We start from the raw sequence: 12,275 nt of genomic DNA, 5'->3' as shown, positions 1-12,275 counted from the left end.
CTCTAAGTGATGGTCTACCTCTAAGTGATGGTCTACCTCTAAGTGATGGTCTACCTCTTCCTCCACGTTGAAAAGATGACCACGGTCTTTGAACACAGAGATGGGTTTTCTCCCAGGCACGGTAGCAGGCTGGACAATAGAACGAGTCAAAATTCACCCAAGGCTGAAAAACGGCAATAGAACGTTGGCTAAGCTGGAACACTAGCGCGAGCCCATAGCAAATGAATTGAATGTATTGTTCGCAGGGCCTCTTCTGACTGGAGTGATGCTTTGATCACTTTGATTTGTTATTGTTACCCATCTACCAATCACTGCCCTTCTTTATGAAGCTTTCAAAAAGCTCCCTGGTCTTTGTAGTTGAATCTGTGCTTGAAATTCAATACTTGACTGAGGTATGGTGGACAGAGGAAGGGGTAGTCAATAAAAAATCATGTCAACCCCTATTATTTCACACAGAGTGAGTCCATGTAACTTATTATGTGATTTGTTATGCCAGATTTTACTCTTGAACTAATTTAGGCTGAACAAAGGGGGGTGAATATTATTCAACAACTATATTATAGTTATTACATTTTTATAAATGTGTCAACAATTGTATACTTTTTTTTTTTTACATTATGGAGTATTTTGTCTAGATCAATGACAAACAATCACAGTTAAATCTATTTCAATCCCACTTTGTAACGCATAGCGGGGGTGAATACTTATGATACCCACTGTCGCTGTATCTAAATTATAGTCTGCCTCTTCTTCTCAGTTGAAAAGACGACCACGGTCTTTGAACATAGATCGCTTTTCTCTAAGTGATGGTCTACCTCTAAGTGATGGTCTACTTCTAAGTGATGGTCTACCTCTGTGTGATGGTCTACCTCTTAGTGATGGTCTACCTCTAAGTGATGGTCTACCTCTAAGTGATGGTCTACCTCTGTGTGATGGTCAACCTCTAAGTGATGGTCTACCTCTGTGTGATGGTCTACCTCTGTGTGATGGTATACCTCTAAGTGATGGTCTACCTCTAAGTGATGGTCTACCTCTAAGTGATGGTCTACCTCTAAGGGATGGTCTACCTCTAAGTGATGGTCTACCTCTAAGTGATGGTCTACCTCTGTGTGATGGTCTACCTCTTAGTGATGGTCTACCTCTAAGTGATGGTCTACCTCTTAGTGATGGTCTACCTCTTAGTGATGGTCTACCTCTAAGTGATGGTCTACCTCTAAGTGATGGTCTACCTCTTAGTGATGGTCTACCTCTAAGTTATGGTCTACCTCTTAGTGATGGTCTACCTCTAAGTGATGGTCTACCTCTAAGTGATGGTCTACCTCTGTGTGATGGTCTACCTCTTAGTGATGGTCTACCTCTTAGTGATGGTCTACCTCTAAGTGATGGTCTACCTCTTAGTGATGGTCTACCTCTAAGTGATGGTCTACCTCTTAGTGATGGTCTACCTCTAAGTGATGGTCTACCTCTTAGTGATGGTCTACCTCTAAGTGATGGTCTACCTCTGTGTGATGGTCTACCTCTAAGTTATGGTCTACCTCTTAGTGATGGTCTACCTCTGTGTGATGGTCTACCTCTTAGTGATGGTCTACCTCTAAGTGATGGTCTACCTCTAAGTGATGGTCTACCTCTTCCTCCACGTTGAAAAGATGACCACGGTCTTTGAACACAGAGATGGGTTTTCTCCCAGGCACGGTAGCAGGCTGGACAATAGAACGAGTCAAAATTCACCCAAGGCTGAAAAACGGCAATAGAACGTTGGCTAAGCTGGAACACTAGCGCGAGCCCATAGCAAATGAATTGAATGTATTGTTCGCAGGGCCTCTTCTGACTAGAGTGATGCTTAGAATTCAATTTTGCCTAAATGGCACCAAAAAAATGTATCCCTTTTTATTTTACCACTACAATCTGTTCTTAAGACGAAACTGGAAAAAAACAACTCATGTAGAAAGTAAACATCCGCACCTCGATGGTGTCAACTGTGCTTATGTCTGCGTAATGAATTGAAAATTACCTTTACATTTCTATCGCAAAATCTGAAAGGCTTCAGCGCTACGGATTGAATAGAGCCCTTAGTCTTTCAGCAAGTGGCAGTGACACATCAGTGAACACATTTCAGTGTGATTGAGATTTGATCATATTCAATACAATGCCTGTGTATGTTATAGCCCCAATCAGAGGTTATAGCCCCAGTCAGAGGTTATAGCCCCAATCAGAGGTTATAGCCCCAATCAGAGGTTATAGCCCCAATCAGAGGTTATAGCCCCAGTCAGAGGTTATAGCCCCAATCAGAGGTTATAGCCCCAATCAGAGGTTATAGCCCCAGTCAGAGGTTATAGCCCCAATCAGAGGTTATAGCCCCAATCAGAGGTTATAGCCCCAGTCAGAGGTTATAGCCCCAATCAGAGGTTATAGCCCCAATCAGAGGTTATAGCCCCAGTCAGAGGTTATAGCCCCAATCAGAGGTTATAGCCCCAGTCAGAGGTTATAGCCCCAGTCAGAGGTTATAGCCCCAATCAGAGGTTATAGCCCCAGTCAGAGGTTATAGCCCCAGTCAGAGGTTATAGCCCCAGTCAGAGGTTATAGCCCCAGTCAGAGGTTATAGCCCCAGTCAGAGGTTATAGCCCCAGTCAGAGGTTATAGCCCCAGTCAGAGGTTATAGCCCCAATCAGAGGTTATAGCCCCAATCAGAGGTTATAGCCCCAGTCAGAGGTTATAGCCCCAATCAGAGGTTATAGCCCCAATCAGAGGTTATAGCCCCAATCAGAGGTTATAGCCCCAATCAGAGGTTATAGCCCCAATCAGAGGTTATAGCCCCAATCAGAGGTTATAGCCCCAATCAGAGGTTATAGCCCCAGTCAGAGGTTATAGCCCCAATCAGAGGTTATAGCCCCAATCAGAGGTTATAGCCCCAATCAGAGGTTATAGCCCCAATCAGAGGTTATAGCCCCAGTCAGAGGTTATAGCCCCAGTCAGAGGTTATAGCCCCAATCAGAGGTTATAGCCCCAGTCAGAGGTTATAGCCCCAATCAGAGGTTATAGCCCCAATCAGAGGTTATAGCCCCAGTCAGAGGTTATAGCCCCAGTCAGAGGTTATAGCCCCAGTCAGAGGTTATAGCCCCAATCAGAGGTTATAGCCCCAATCAGAGGTTATAGCCCCAGTCAGAGGTTATAGCCCCAATCAGAGGTTATAGCCCCAGTCAGAGGTTATAGCCCCAGTCAGAGGTTATAGCCCCAGTCAGAGGTTATAGCCCCAATCAGAGGTTATAGCCCCAGTCAGAGGTTATAGCCCTAGAAAACCTCACTGCGATGTAAAAGGAGCTTTAAAGTCAGCACAGAACAAGCAGGCAGTATAAGCAACAACTAGGATCCACTAGCTTCACAGATTAAAGACTGTCTGTGAGAATGTTCACACATCTCCGTCACTCTAGATGACAATGTTTCTCATTTACAAGGAAGTGCTGGGTTGTTTTGACACATAGGAAGAATATCTGAAATCTGGATTAAAAATCGGTGTGACAAGGCTTTTGGAGAAATGAAATTCAAATTAGATTGTTGGCTATTAAATGTATTCTTCTGGTGGCCTTTCACTCTGCAGTCTGAGAAGAAGAGTCAGAACTGGACGATGTAAATCACTGTTTATTAGCTCACACAACATAACATCGTTATGAGGCAACAAACAATCTAAATTTGCTTTCTTTAAATGTTGAGCCTCAACACTCTGTCCTTGATACTCTGGGATTCTCAATGTCAACCAAGAACATCCAAATAGTAAAAAGTTGAACATCAGTTTACTTGATGAATGAGCCCTTCAAATGAGGGAAGCCATCTTGATTTAAAAGCCTGCTGTCTTTGGATTTGTCTGAGGCCTAGTGTCCTTTATGATTGCACCCACTTTGAAGTTAATTTGAGAAACAATTTACTTCATACATGAAAGATAGAAATCTTCAAAGGTCTGGGGAGGCTTTTGGGTTGTTTTTTAACCCCCACTAGTTGCTCTAGGCAGGGGAGCTATGTTTGAGGGAGACCCAGTCACTGCTGGTTCAGAGAGGCCTTAACCTTCCTCCTACACTGGGAGAAGACAGACAGCCAGCTCCATAGCTCTCCTTTCTCCACAATGGATGCTTAGCTCTGACATGCTCAATCCCTCAGACTGTGTTGTTCTCAACTCAAATTCAACTGCAATATTTGAACTGCACCATTGTGGACAATTAATATGCTTAAAAAGAATGTCACGAAGGTTTTGAAACAAAGTTTTCCATGCTCTCCCATAAGTAAGCAAGCGAGACAGAGATCGATGTATTTATGTTTTAGAAGGATTCAAATGGAATGGGCCAGTACTGCCAGAAAACTGCTCACATTTTTTTTGACAAAAGATTTTAGAGCTGCTAACCTCAAGTGCTGTTTGGTTATCCCTTTATTTATGTATAAGTCAAACGTTTCTGTCCAACACTTCTTAAATAAAACCTATAGCTGGATGTAATTTCAGTCACAAGACAATAATTTACAGAAAACACAGGCCTAAATTACAGTGTGCCGTGCTGGCATAGAAGGGAAAGCTGAAAGCCTACAAATGGCAGTTGAGGCGTGTGAAACAAGAAGTCGTACAAAGACTATCTCTCTCTGATGGTACCAACTTCAGATGAGAAACAGACGTTTCACATCGAGGCAGGTCATTTAGTCATCAGAGGCCTCTGCATAACACACGTCATCAATTAATACCACACACTAGATAAAACGTGTTACTCCTCACAGCATCAGTCAGTAAGACAACTCCACTGATAAGCACTTCATTTGGCCGGAATTAGGAAAAATGCTGTTTCTTTTATAATCTAGTTTTAGGACGACTGAAGCAGAATTATAGATGTTCGTTTTACAGACACTCAACAGGCCCCGGCCTTTTTATTCCACGGAAGATACGTGTTTATCTGTGTTATGAGAACCGTGATTCTCCATCCAGCACCACAGTGACGTGGCCAAGCTGGAAACATAAACTGGGCCTGCATCCCAAATGGCACCCTATTATCTACAGAGTGCCCCATGGGCCCTGGTTAACAGTAGCACACTAAATAGGGAATAGGGTGTCATTTGGGATGCAGACATGACATCATTCAGATCTTTAGTACTCCTAATGACGTATTACATAATGTGTATGTATAGTATACTGTAGTACTGCACACCTGATGGAAACCAACTGCCTAATCCTCCCCTTAAAGTAGCTCATCACCACCTCTGCATAGGTCTTGTGTGACACATGCGTAATAAATCTGCACTTGGTGAGTACTGTATTTTTTTTTTAGATGTAACTCTAGGAACATGGATGGCCATTAGATAACACATTTATCAAGGAGCTGGAGGTTATCACTTCTGTCTGTGTGTCTATAGTGATGAGGACTCCTAATGCCGTGCCCATTTCATTAAAAACAACCTACTGCCGTTTCACTCCATCCAATATCTTCTCTCTCTCCCTTCCTTTGCCAAGATGCTCGTCATTATTTTTTTGCTGCACTTTAAATTGAATCATCACTTTAGTTGCCCAGAACCAACCGCCTGCCTTTTTTTCTCTTCTTTACAGTTGGTCCTGGAAAGTGGCCTCTAAGAAATGTATGACACAGCTCCTTTGATTTGGAGGTCTAATCAGAGATTTTAATATATTCTCTGATATGAGATTGTATCGTAGCCATATGAAACGAGTCAATTTGCATCAAGGAAAAAAAGCTTTCCTTTTGAACGTTCATTTATCTAATATATATTTTTCATTTCAACTGCCAAGGTTTAATCTTTGAATTCATTGTAGGAACCATAAGCTCATTTTTGCAAAGTGTAAGGCTGGATTTAAACTGCCAACATTTCCTGACAGTAGGCTACAGTACTGCTGCAAATAGGACACATTGGAGAGGACAAATGCTTCCTTATTATCTGTGCTTCATTCGTCAATTAATTTAACCATTTGATTTTCAGCTAAGTCATTGATCACTCATATATTTTAAATAATTTAATCCTTGTCTTTGCAGGGGTTATTCGTGAGAGTTACCAGAAGGGGCGTGACCAGCTGGTCCCTGTCACACTGCTGGCCATCGCTGTCATCTTGGCCTTCGCCATGGGCGCCATCTTCTCCGGTATCCTCGTCTACTGTGTGTGTGACCACCGGCGGCGAGATGTTGAGCTGACCAGGCGTAAGGACAAGGACAACGTCCACGATAGGAGGGGATCCATGAACAGCGTGACCAAGCTGACGGGTCTGTTTGAGACCGGGGTCAAGGACGGTCACCCAGAGGCCATCCTCACCCCGCTCATGCACAACGGCCGCCTCACCAACGGCAAGATGCTGATCAAAGCCGACCAGCACCACCTGGAACTGGCCGGCATGCCCACTCCAGAGTCCACCCCCATGCAGCCTCGGCGCAAGCCCAGCCGGGGAAGCCGCGAGTGGGAGAGGAACCAGAATCTGATCAACGCCTGCACCAAGGACCTGCCGCCCATGGGCTCCCCAGTCATCTCCACTGACCTGGCCCTGAGGGCATCCCCGGGCCACATCCCCAGTGTGGTGGTGCTGCCCCTGCCCCAGCCCCAGCACCAGCACCAGAAGGCCTACCAGCATGAGTACGTGGAGCAGCCCCACCGCAGCGACCTCAGTCAGTTGAGCCTGGACGACCAGGGGGCCACGCTGGAGTACAAGGCCCTGAAGAGCCCCTGCCACAGCCTTAACCTGGTGGAGAGCGATGGTCTGCCGCCTCGAGTGCCCCAGAGGGAGGCCTCCCTCACCATCCCACCCGCCGTGCCGCAGATGGGCAAGCGGCTGGAGGTGCACTCCTCTGTCTACGGCCACGAGTTCAAGCGAGGCTACCCGATGGGTGCCCAGAAAGGCTCTGCCCTCAAAAAGCACAACACCAACTCGTCCAACTCCTCCCACATGTCCAGAAACCACAGTTTTAACCGCGTGGAGATGCCGCCCCCCGCCCCACAGAGGGTGGACTCCATGCACATGACTTCCCAGGGGATGTCCCTCTCCCGACAACCCAGCATGAGCTCTTACGGTTCGTTGCCCCGGACCGGGGTCAAACACCTCAAGCCCGACGTCCCGCCTAAACCCTCTTTAGTGTCCCTCTCGACGAAAGTCAAGTCCAATGACTCCTGCACATAATCAGCACGCTCAGAATACAAAACAGGGAACACAATTGCATCTCCCTTTGTCTTTGGTCTGTGTACAGCAAATGCAACACACTTTTAAAAGATTTTTCTTTTATATATATATATGTAAATATTCTACAAATGGTTGTTGTTGTTGTTGTTGTTGTTGTTGTAGCTCAGGCTGTTGACTCCCAGTTCCTCAGAAACACAGAACACTTGCTACTGAGAAGAAAATGACTTTCATGAACATTTCATTGATGAGCAACATGTCACCGCTGTAGCATTCAAGACGGTGGTTGTGTTGGACATTTGAACACCATGACTTGACTGATGTTTTGTTTTCTTAACCGACTGCCAAAAGCAGACAGTGGGAGAAAAGTGGATCAATTGTATAGTGAGGACTGGAGGGTTCTCCCAGCAAGCACTTGGGCACAGTGAGCTCCGACTGGAACGACAGCTTGAGTTTACGTGGAAAACTGTGAAACACCTCTCAGTGTTACGGCTACTGGACACAGCAATCAAGTTTTGCCTTGGTTAAAAAAGCCTTGGTCTGAGAATCTTCTGCACTGGTTACTGAATAACACATGACTGTTAATACTAATAGCTTGTTGTATTTATTTTTAATAAGTGCTTTTGAAAAGACTGACTTTTTAGGCTCAGAGAGAAAATCTTTTAATATGAATTAATCAAGTGTGGAATTATTTTAAGTCATTCAACTGGAGCCAGTACCACTTTCTTGACACAAAAGGTCCACTAGGTCCTTGGGTTTTGAAGCTTGAGTTATATGTGACCTCTGTATGAGGAGGATATATTTATTGAACTGTGCTAGATGGAACCTACACGTTGGAGCAGAACCTCCCATGTTAAAGCAGTCAGAAAAATACAAAATACAGAACTCTTGGAACTCACTCCCTAGATCACTCCTCCATGGCATCCATCTACGTACGTTCTGCACTGTGGCTTTGCAGTCAGTAACCTCTCTCTCTCCCGGGTTGGCTACTGGCTCACTGCGTGCCAACAAGCCTCACCTTTGCATGTAAAGTGCAAAGGGGGGAAAAAAAAGTGGAAGTCCACACATGAAAAAGAGAAGTGTGTGGAGAGTGGCCATTTTGGCAGGTTCTGACACTTCTCGTTTTCTCTAGCAGGCCTCTGATTGGATTACATCTGTTGATAGCCTGCTTCTCTTCCACATGTACATTTGTGCCTTACACCCTGAGTAGTGACAATTTCTTTAGCTGTTAACTATGTTTCTTTGTAGTATTTTCTAATGTCGTCTTTTCCCTGGTTTGATAAAGGCAAATAAAGAATGTAGGTGTACTTGTTGTAATTCTGGTCCCTAGAAATATACTGGGGGAGGAGACCCCACATTCTTCTTTGTGGTTAATTTCTGATTGTGCCAATGATGCGCTTAAAGCAACCCTTTTGTTGTGCTGCCAGTGTCGACGATGTTGTGTGTGTGTGGTGTTTTTTTTCTCCATACAATAAGTCCTGGTATTGTCTTTTATTTTGCTGTTTGATTGGAGTGATTCATGTTTGTTCTTGAGAGGGCCTCTTTGGGTCTTGCTGGTGCACAGCAATAATCTAACACTAACGAATGAGAAACACAGCAACATACTGTGCTGACATGGCACCAGGTTCCTAGTGTACACTAGACAGTGAAAAGCAGGCTGGTTCCTGCGATAGAGAAGAGTTTCATAACTATTAGGAGATGTATTTAACCTGTTTTTTAAAAACACATGTTCCAGGAGGATTCAAGTAATTTAATTTGTACTAACTCCCTTTATCAAGGTGAATGAGAGTTTAACTGAACAATCTAATGTTTGACACTTTTTTTATTTTGCTTGATATAAATTTTTATTGACCACGTCTCCCCAAATGAACAGAGCACTCCCTTGGTATATTGTGTAGATAGGGGAGTTTCTTGATCTCGAGCACATTTCCATTTACAATGGAGAAAAGCCAACTATTTATCATCCACAGCCAATGCAGGAAGAATGCGTAGGACATTCCCACATCTGAGGCATATATAGTATGTGTTAATTGAACTGACATGTACAGAGATGCATGTAGGGTTCGATTGCAATGAGTGCATCATCATGAGATTAGATTTAAGAAAGGGGAGGTCATTTGAACCCCTATAGTGCAGACTGCATATCTGGCCACGGTATCCATGGCTACTAGGGCCAGTGAGTCTCTGTGATGTGTTCCTTTGTATTTCACCCTTGCTATATATATATATATATATATACACACACACTGATAGATGCAACAGAGACACTCTCTCAACTCGTTTTGAACTGTAAGATATTGTGATGTCACAAGGTTTTTTTTCCTTACTCCACTTCCTTAACATCTGATTCACAGCGTAATGTATGTTGTCGAGAAAATTATCTTTAATAAATGCAAAATGTAATAAAAAAAATACATTCATGTCATGAAGACGGTTGTGTTTCCTTGATCCTGTATCTTATTTAGGCTAACAGTAGGCCTTCAAGATGGAGCACTTTAAAACAACTTTTCTGTTGTTCCAAGATCTTTTGGTGAATTGTTGGCGGTATTTCAGCATGAATAAACAACAAGCTGATAAGCATCAGTCTGGAACCGTTTACAGGTCGGAGTCCTTCCTCGTCCGTTATGATATGTGTGGAGATTAGGTTACAAAGATGTGATTCTAATGTTAATGGTCCTTGTCCTCTCACAATCGTGTATTGTTTGTTCACCTTTGTAGTACTTTTGAGTCACATTTTCACAGCTCCTATAATAACACAGGCAGTGTTAGAGGGAAGAATAAGTACACAATCATGATATAGCTAGTTTTACATTGACCACTGACTAAGCTCATTTCCGCAGTAGGTTAAAAAAGAGACAGGAAAAGCTCAATTACGTCACAAGTTCGCAGCCAACAGTATCTTGTGTATGTACTACATGTCTTTGTTAAACCACTTAAGAAGATACATGTTGGTTCAGGGACAACAAAGCTTTCTGGGAAACAGACACGGTGTGAGAGAGAGAGAGAGAGAGAGAGAGAGAGAGAGAGCGAGAGCGAGAGAGAGAGAGAGAGAGAGAGAGAGAGAGAGAGAGAGAGAGAGAGAGAGAGAGAGAGAGAGATAGAGAGAGAGAGAGAGAGAGGGAGAGAGAGAGATAGAGAGAGAGAGAGAGAGAGAGAGAGAGAGAGAGAGAGAGAGAGAGAGAGAGAGAGAGAGAGAGTTGTCAGTATTAGTGGGACCTCATAAACAACACAAAGTGCTCACAGCCCCATTGCTGGATACAATATGACAATGTATCCAAATATAATGTAAGATAATGTACAGTTTATTCATCTGATAATGGACAACCAAAAATAGGCACAGTAATGACATTCGCCACGTGTTATAAAAAATCAATGGGAATCCTGTTTGGATAGTGATCTACAGTAACATAGCAACGGGACTACTGGAAAGCTCCAGTGTCTACCATTAAACATACCAGCACAGCTAGACCTGCACCCTCCCCACCACGACTCTCTCTAATCCCTACTGGCAAGGCTCTTTGCTCATTTTGAGTGCTGCTGCCCCACAATCTGTGGTCACAACAAGCTTAGTGGAGTAATCCTTCACCCCTCATCCAGCCACCAGTTCCCACTACTGATACATGTCATATTATGACCCACATCCTCTTACTATATGTGACACTCCCTGCCACTGGTCCACCGTTTCAGCCAAAAGACTGTACAGTACAAGAAGGTCTCTCTGACTGTCCCTCTGAATTAGCACAGTTCATCAGGTCATTAACAACCAATGACCCCTTTGATGGTCGTGACCATTGGTTTGTTGTGGTTTATGTATCATCTTGGTATTCTGTGTCTATTTCACAGCGTGTCTGCGCTTCACAGGATGTGTCCCAATTGGCACCCTATAGTGAACTACTTTTGACCAGAGCCCTATGGGCTTCCCTAGGGACCCTGGTGGTGCACTATATAGGGAATACGGTGACAATCTGCTGTCTGCTGTGGTCAGTAATCAAAAGCAAGCTGGATGGAGGACAAATGTTCATCCTACTTAACATTCTAATGTTCATCCTACTTAACATTCTAATGTTCATCCTACTTAACGTTCTCCTGGGTGATAAACACATTGACGCTACAATGTGCAATAAGGACTGCAGCACAGCAGCTCTCTTCCCTGGTAGGACCATTAATCCTGGACTCAGTAAAGCGCAATAACAAGGGGAAAATACAGTACATGCTGCTCAATCGAAATGGGTCTACTGAATTGGATTCGTACTACAGTCAGACAATGTATGATGAATCCTGTCAAATGGTGTTAAAGTTAACTTTTTTTTGTACATTGTCATGTATCGGACAGATTTGTTTTTAAACGTCCAACAGTTTTTTTTCTTGGATCTTGCTTCTCTGTATCCTTTAATGTTCAGCAAAGTCCTGGCTGGTAAGGGTATCTCAATAGCCCTGAATGTTCCTGGCTGGTAAGGGTATCTCAATAGCCCTGAACGTTACTGGCTGGTAAGGGTATCTCAATAGCCCTGAACGTTCCTGGCTGGTAAGGGTATCTCAATAGCCCTGAACGTTACTGGCTGGTAAGGGTATCTCAATAGCCCTGAACGTTACTCAAAATTTGAGGACTTTTTCATCCTTGTAGAGCGCAAGAAACAGAAATGCAATCAGCATAGCAGTCAGGTTGTGGGTTTGATATTTTCCAACTGTTAACACAGGAGACCATACACTATTTAATTCACAAGGCCCAGACTGTGTCAATATAATTACCCTGATCATTAACTTCATTAACACTGATCTACAGTTCTGCAGCCCCTAGTACCCTACCATATTCTACCTCCTCCTCATAGCCCAACCCACAGGAGGACAACCTGACACAAAGCAAACCTGAGAATGGAATGTAAATGAAAGAATTCCTGATGTTGGTGTCTGGCAAACGATGATTGTTTATATGAATTCCTATTTCATACATATTAAAGACACGAAATCCATGAGAAATCTCTATCAGAATCACACAAAAGAATCTGAGCAGATTCCTTTTATGCTGGGGACCCTTGACAATGAGGTACTGTGGTATTGAGATTTTAGGAGACTATAAAAAGAGAGATGGCTGATGTGACATGTGCAGGGCAGGGCTGTTCCATGGTATAAATCCATG

The 12,275-nt window shown here is 43.7% G+C and overlaps 1 protein-coding gene across 5 annotated transcripts in view; it reads left to right on the top strand.

Moving 5' to 3' along the window:
- The window catches only part of LOC121584408 (semaphorin-6A), a 100,305-nt gene extending 90,645 nt beyond the window's left edge, over nt 1–9,660 (top strand). For 3 of the 5 annotated variants that reach the window (XM_041900255.2, XM_041900256.2, XM_041900254.2), the window contains one exon: nt 6,012–9,660. In XM_041900255.2, the coding sequence (XP_041756189.1) occupies nt 6,012–7,141 (1,130 nt within the window). In that variant the 3' untranslated portion in view covers nt 7,142–9,660. The remainder of the gene's footprint in view (nt 1–6,011) is intronic. The other 2 variants (XM_041900257.2, XM_041900258.2) reach the window with 2 other exon arrangements.
- The last annotated feature ends 2,615 nt before the right edge of the window (nt 9,661–12,275 follow it).

This window comes from Coregonus clupeaformis, chromosome 16 (genome assembly GCF_020615455.1).
Source record: "Coregonus clupeaformis isolate EN_2021a chromosome 16, ASM2061545v1, whole genome shotgun sequence".
NCBI classification, from domain to species: domain Eukaryota; kingdom Metazoa; phylum Chordata; class Actinopteri; order Salmoniformes; family Salmonidae; genus Coregonus; species Coregonus clupeaformis.
The sequence above is the reverse complement of the archived record's forward strand: the minus strand, read 5'-3'. Positions and strand labels throughout refer to the sequence as shown.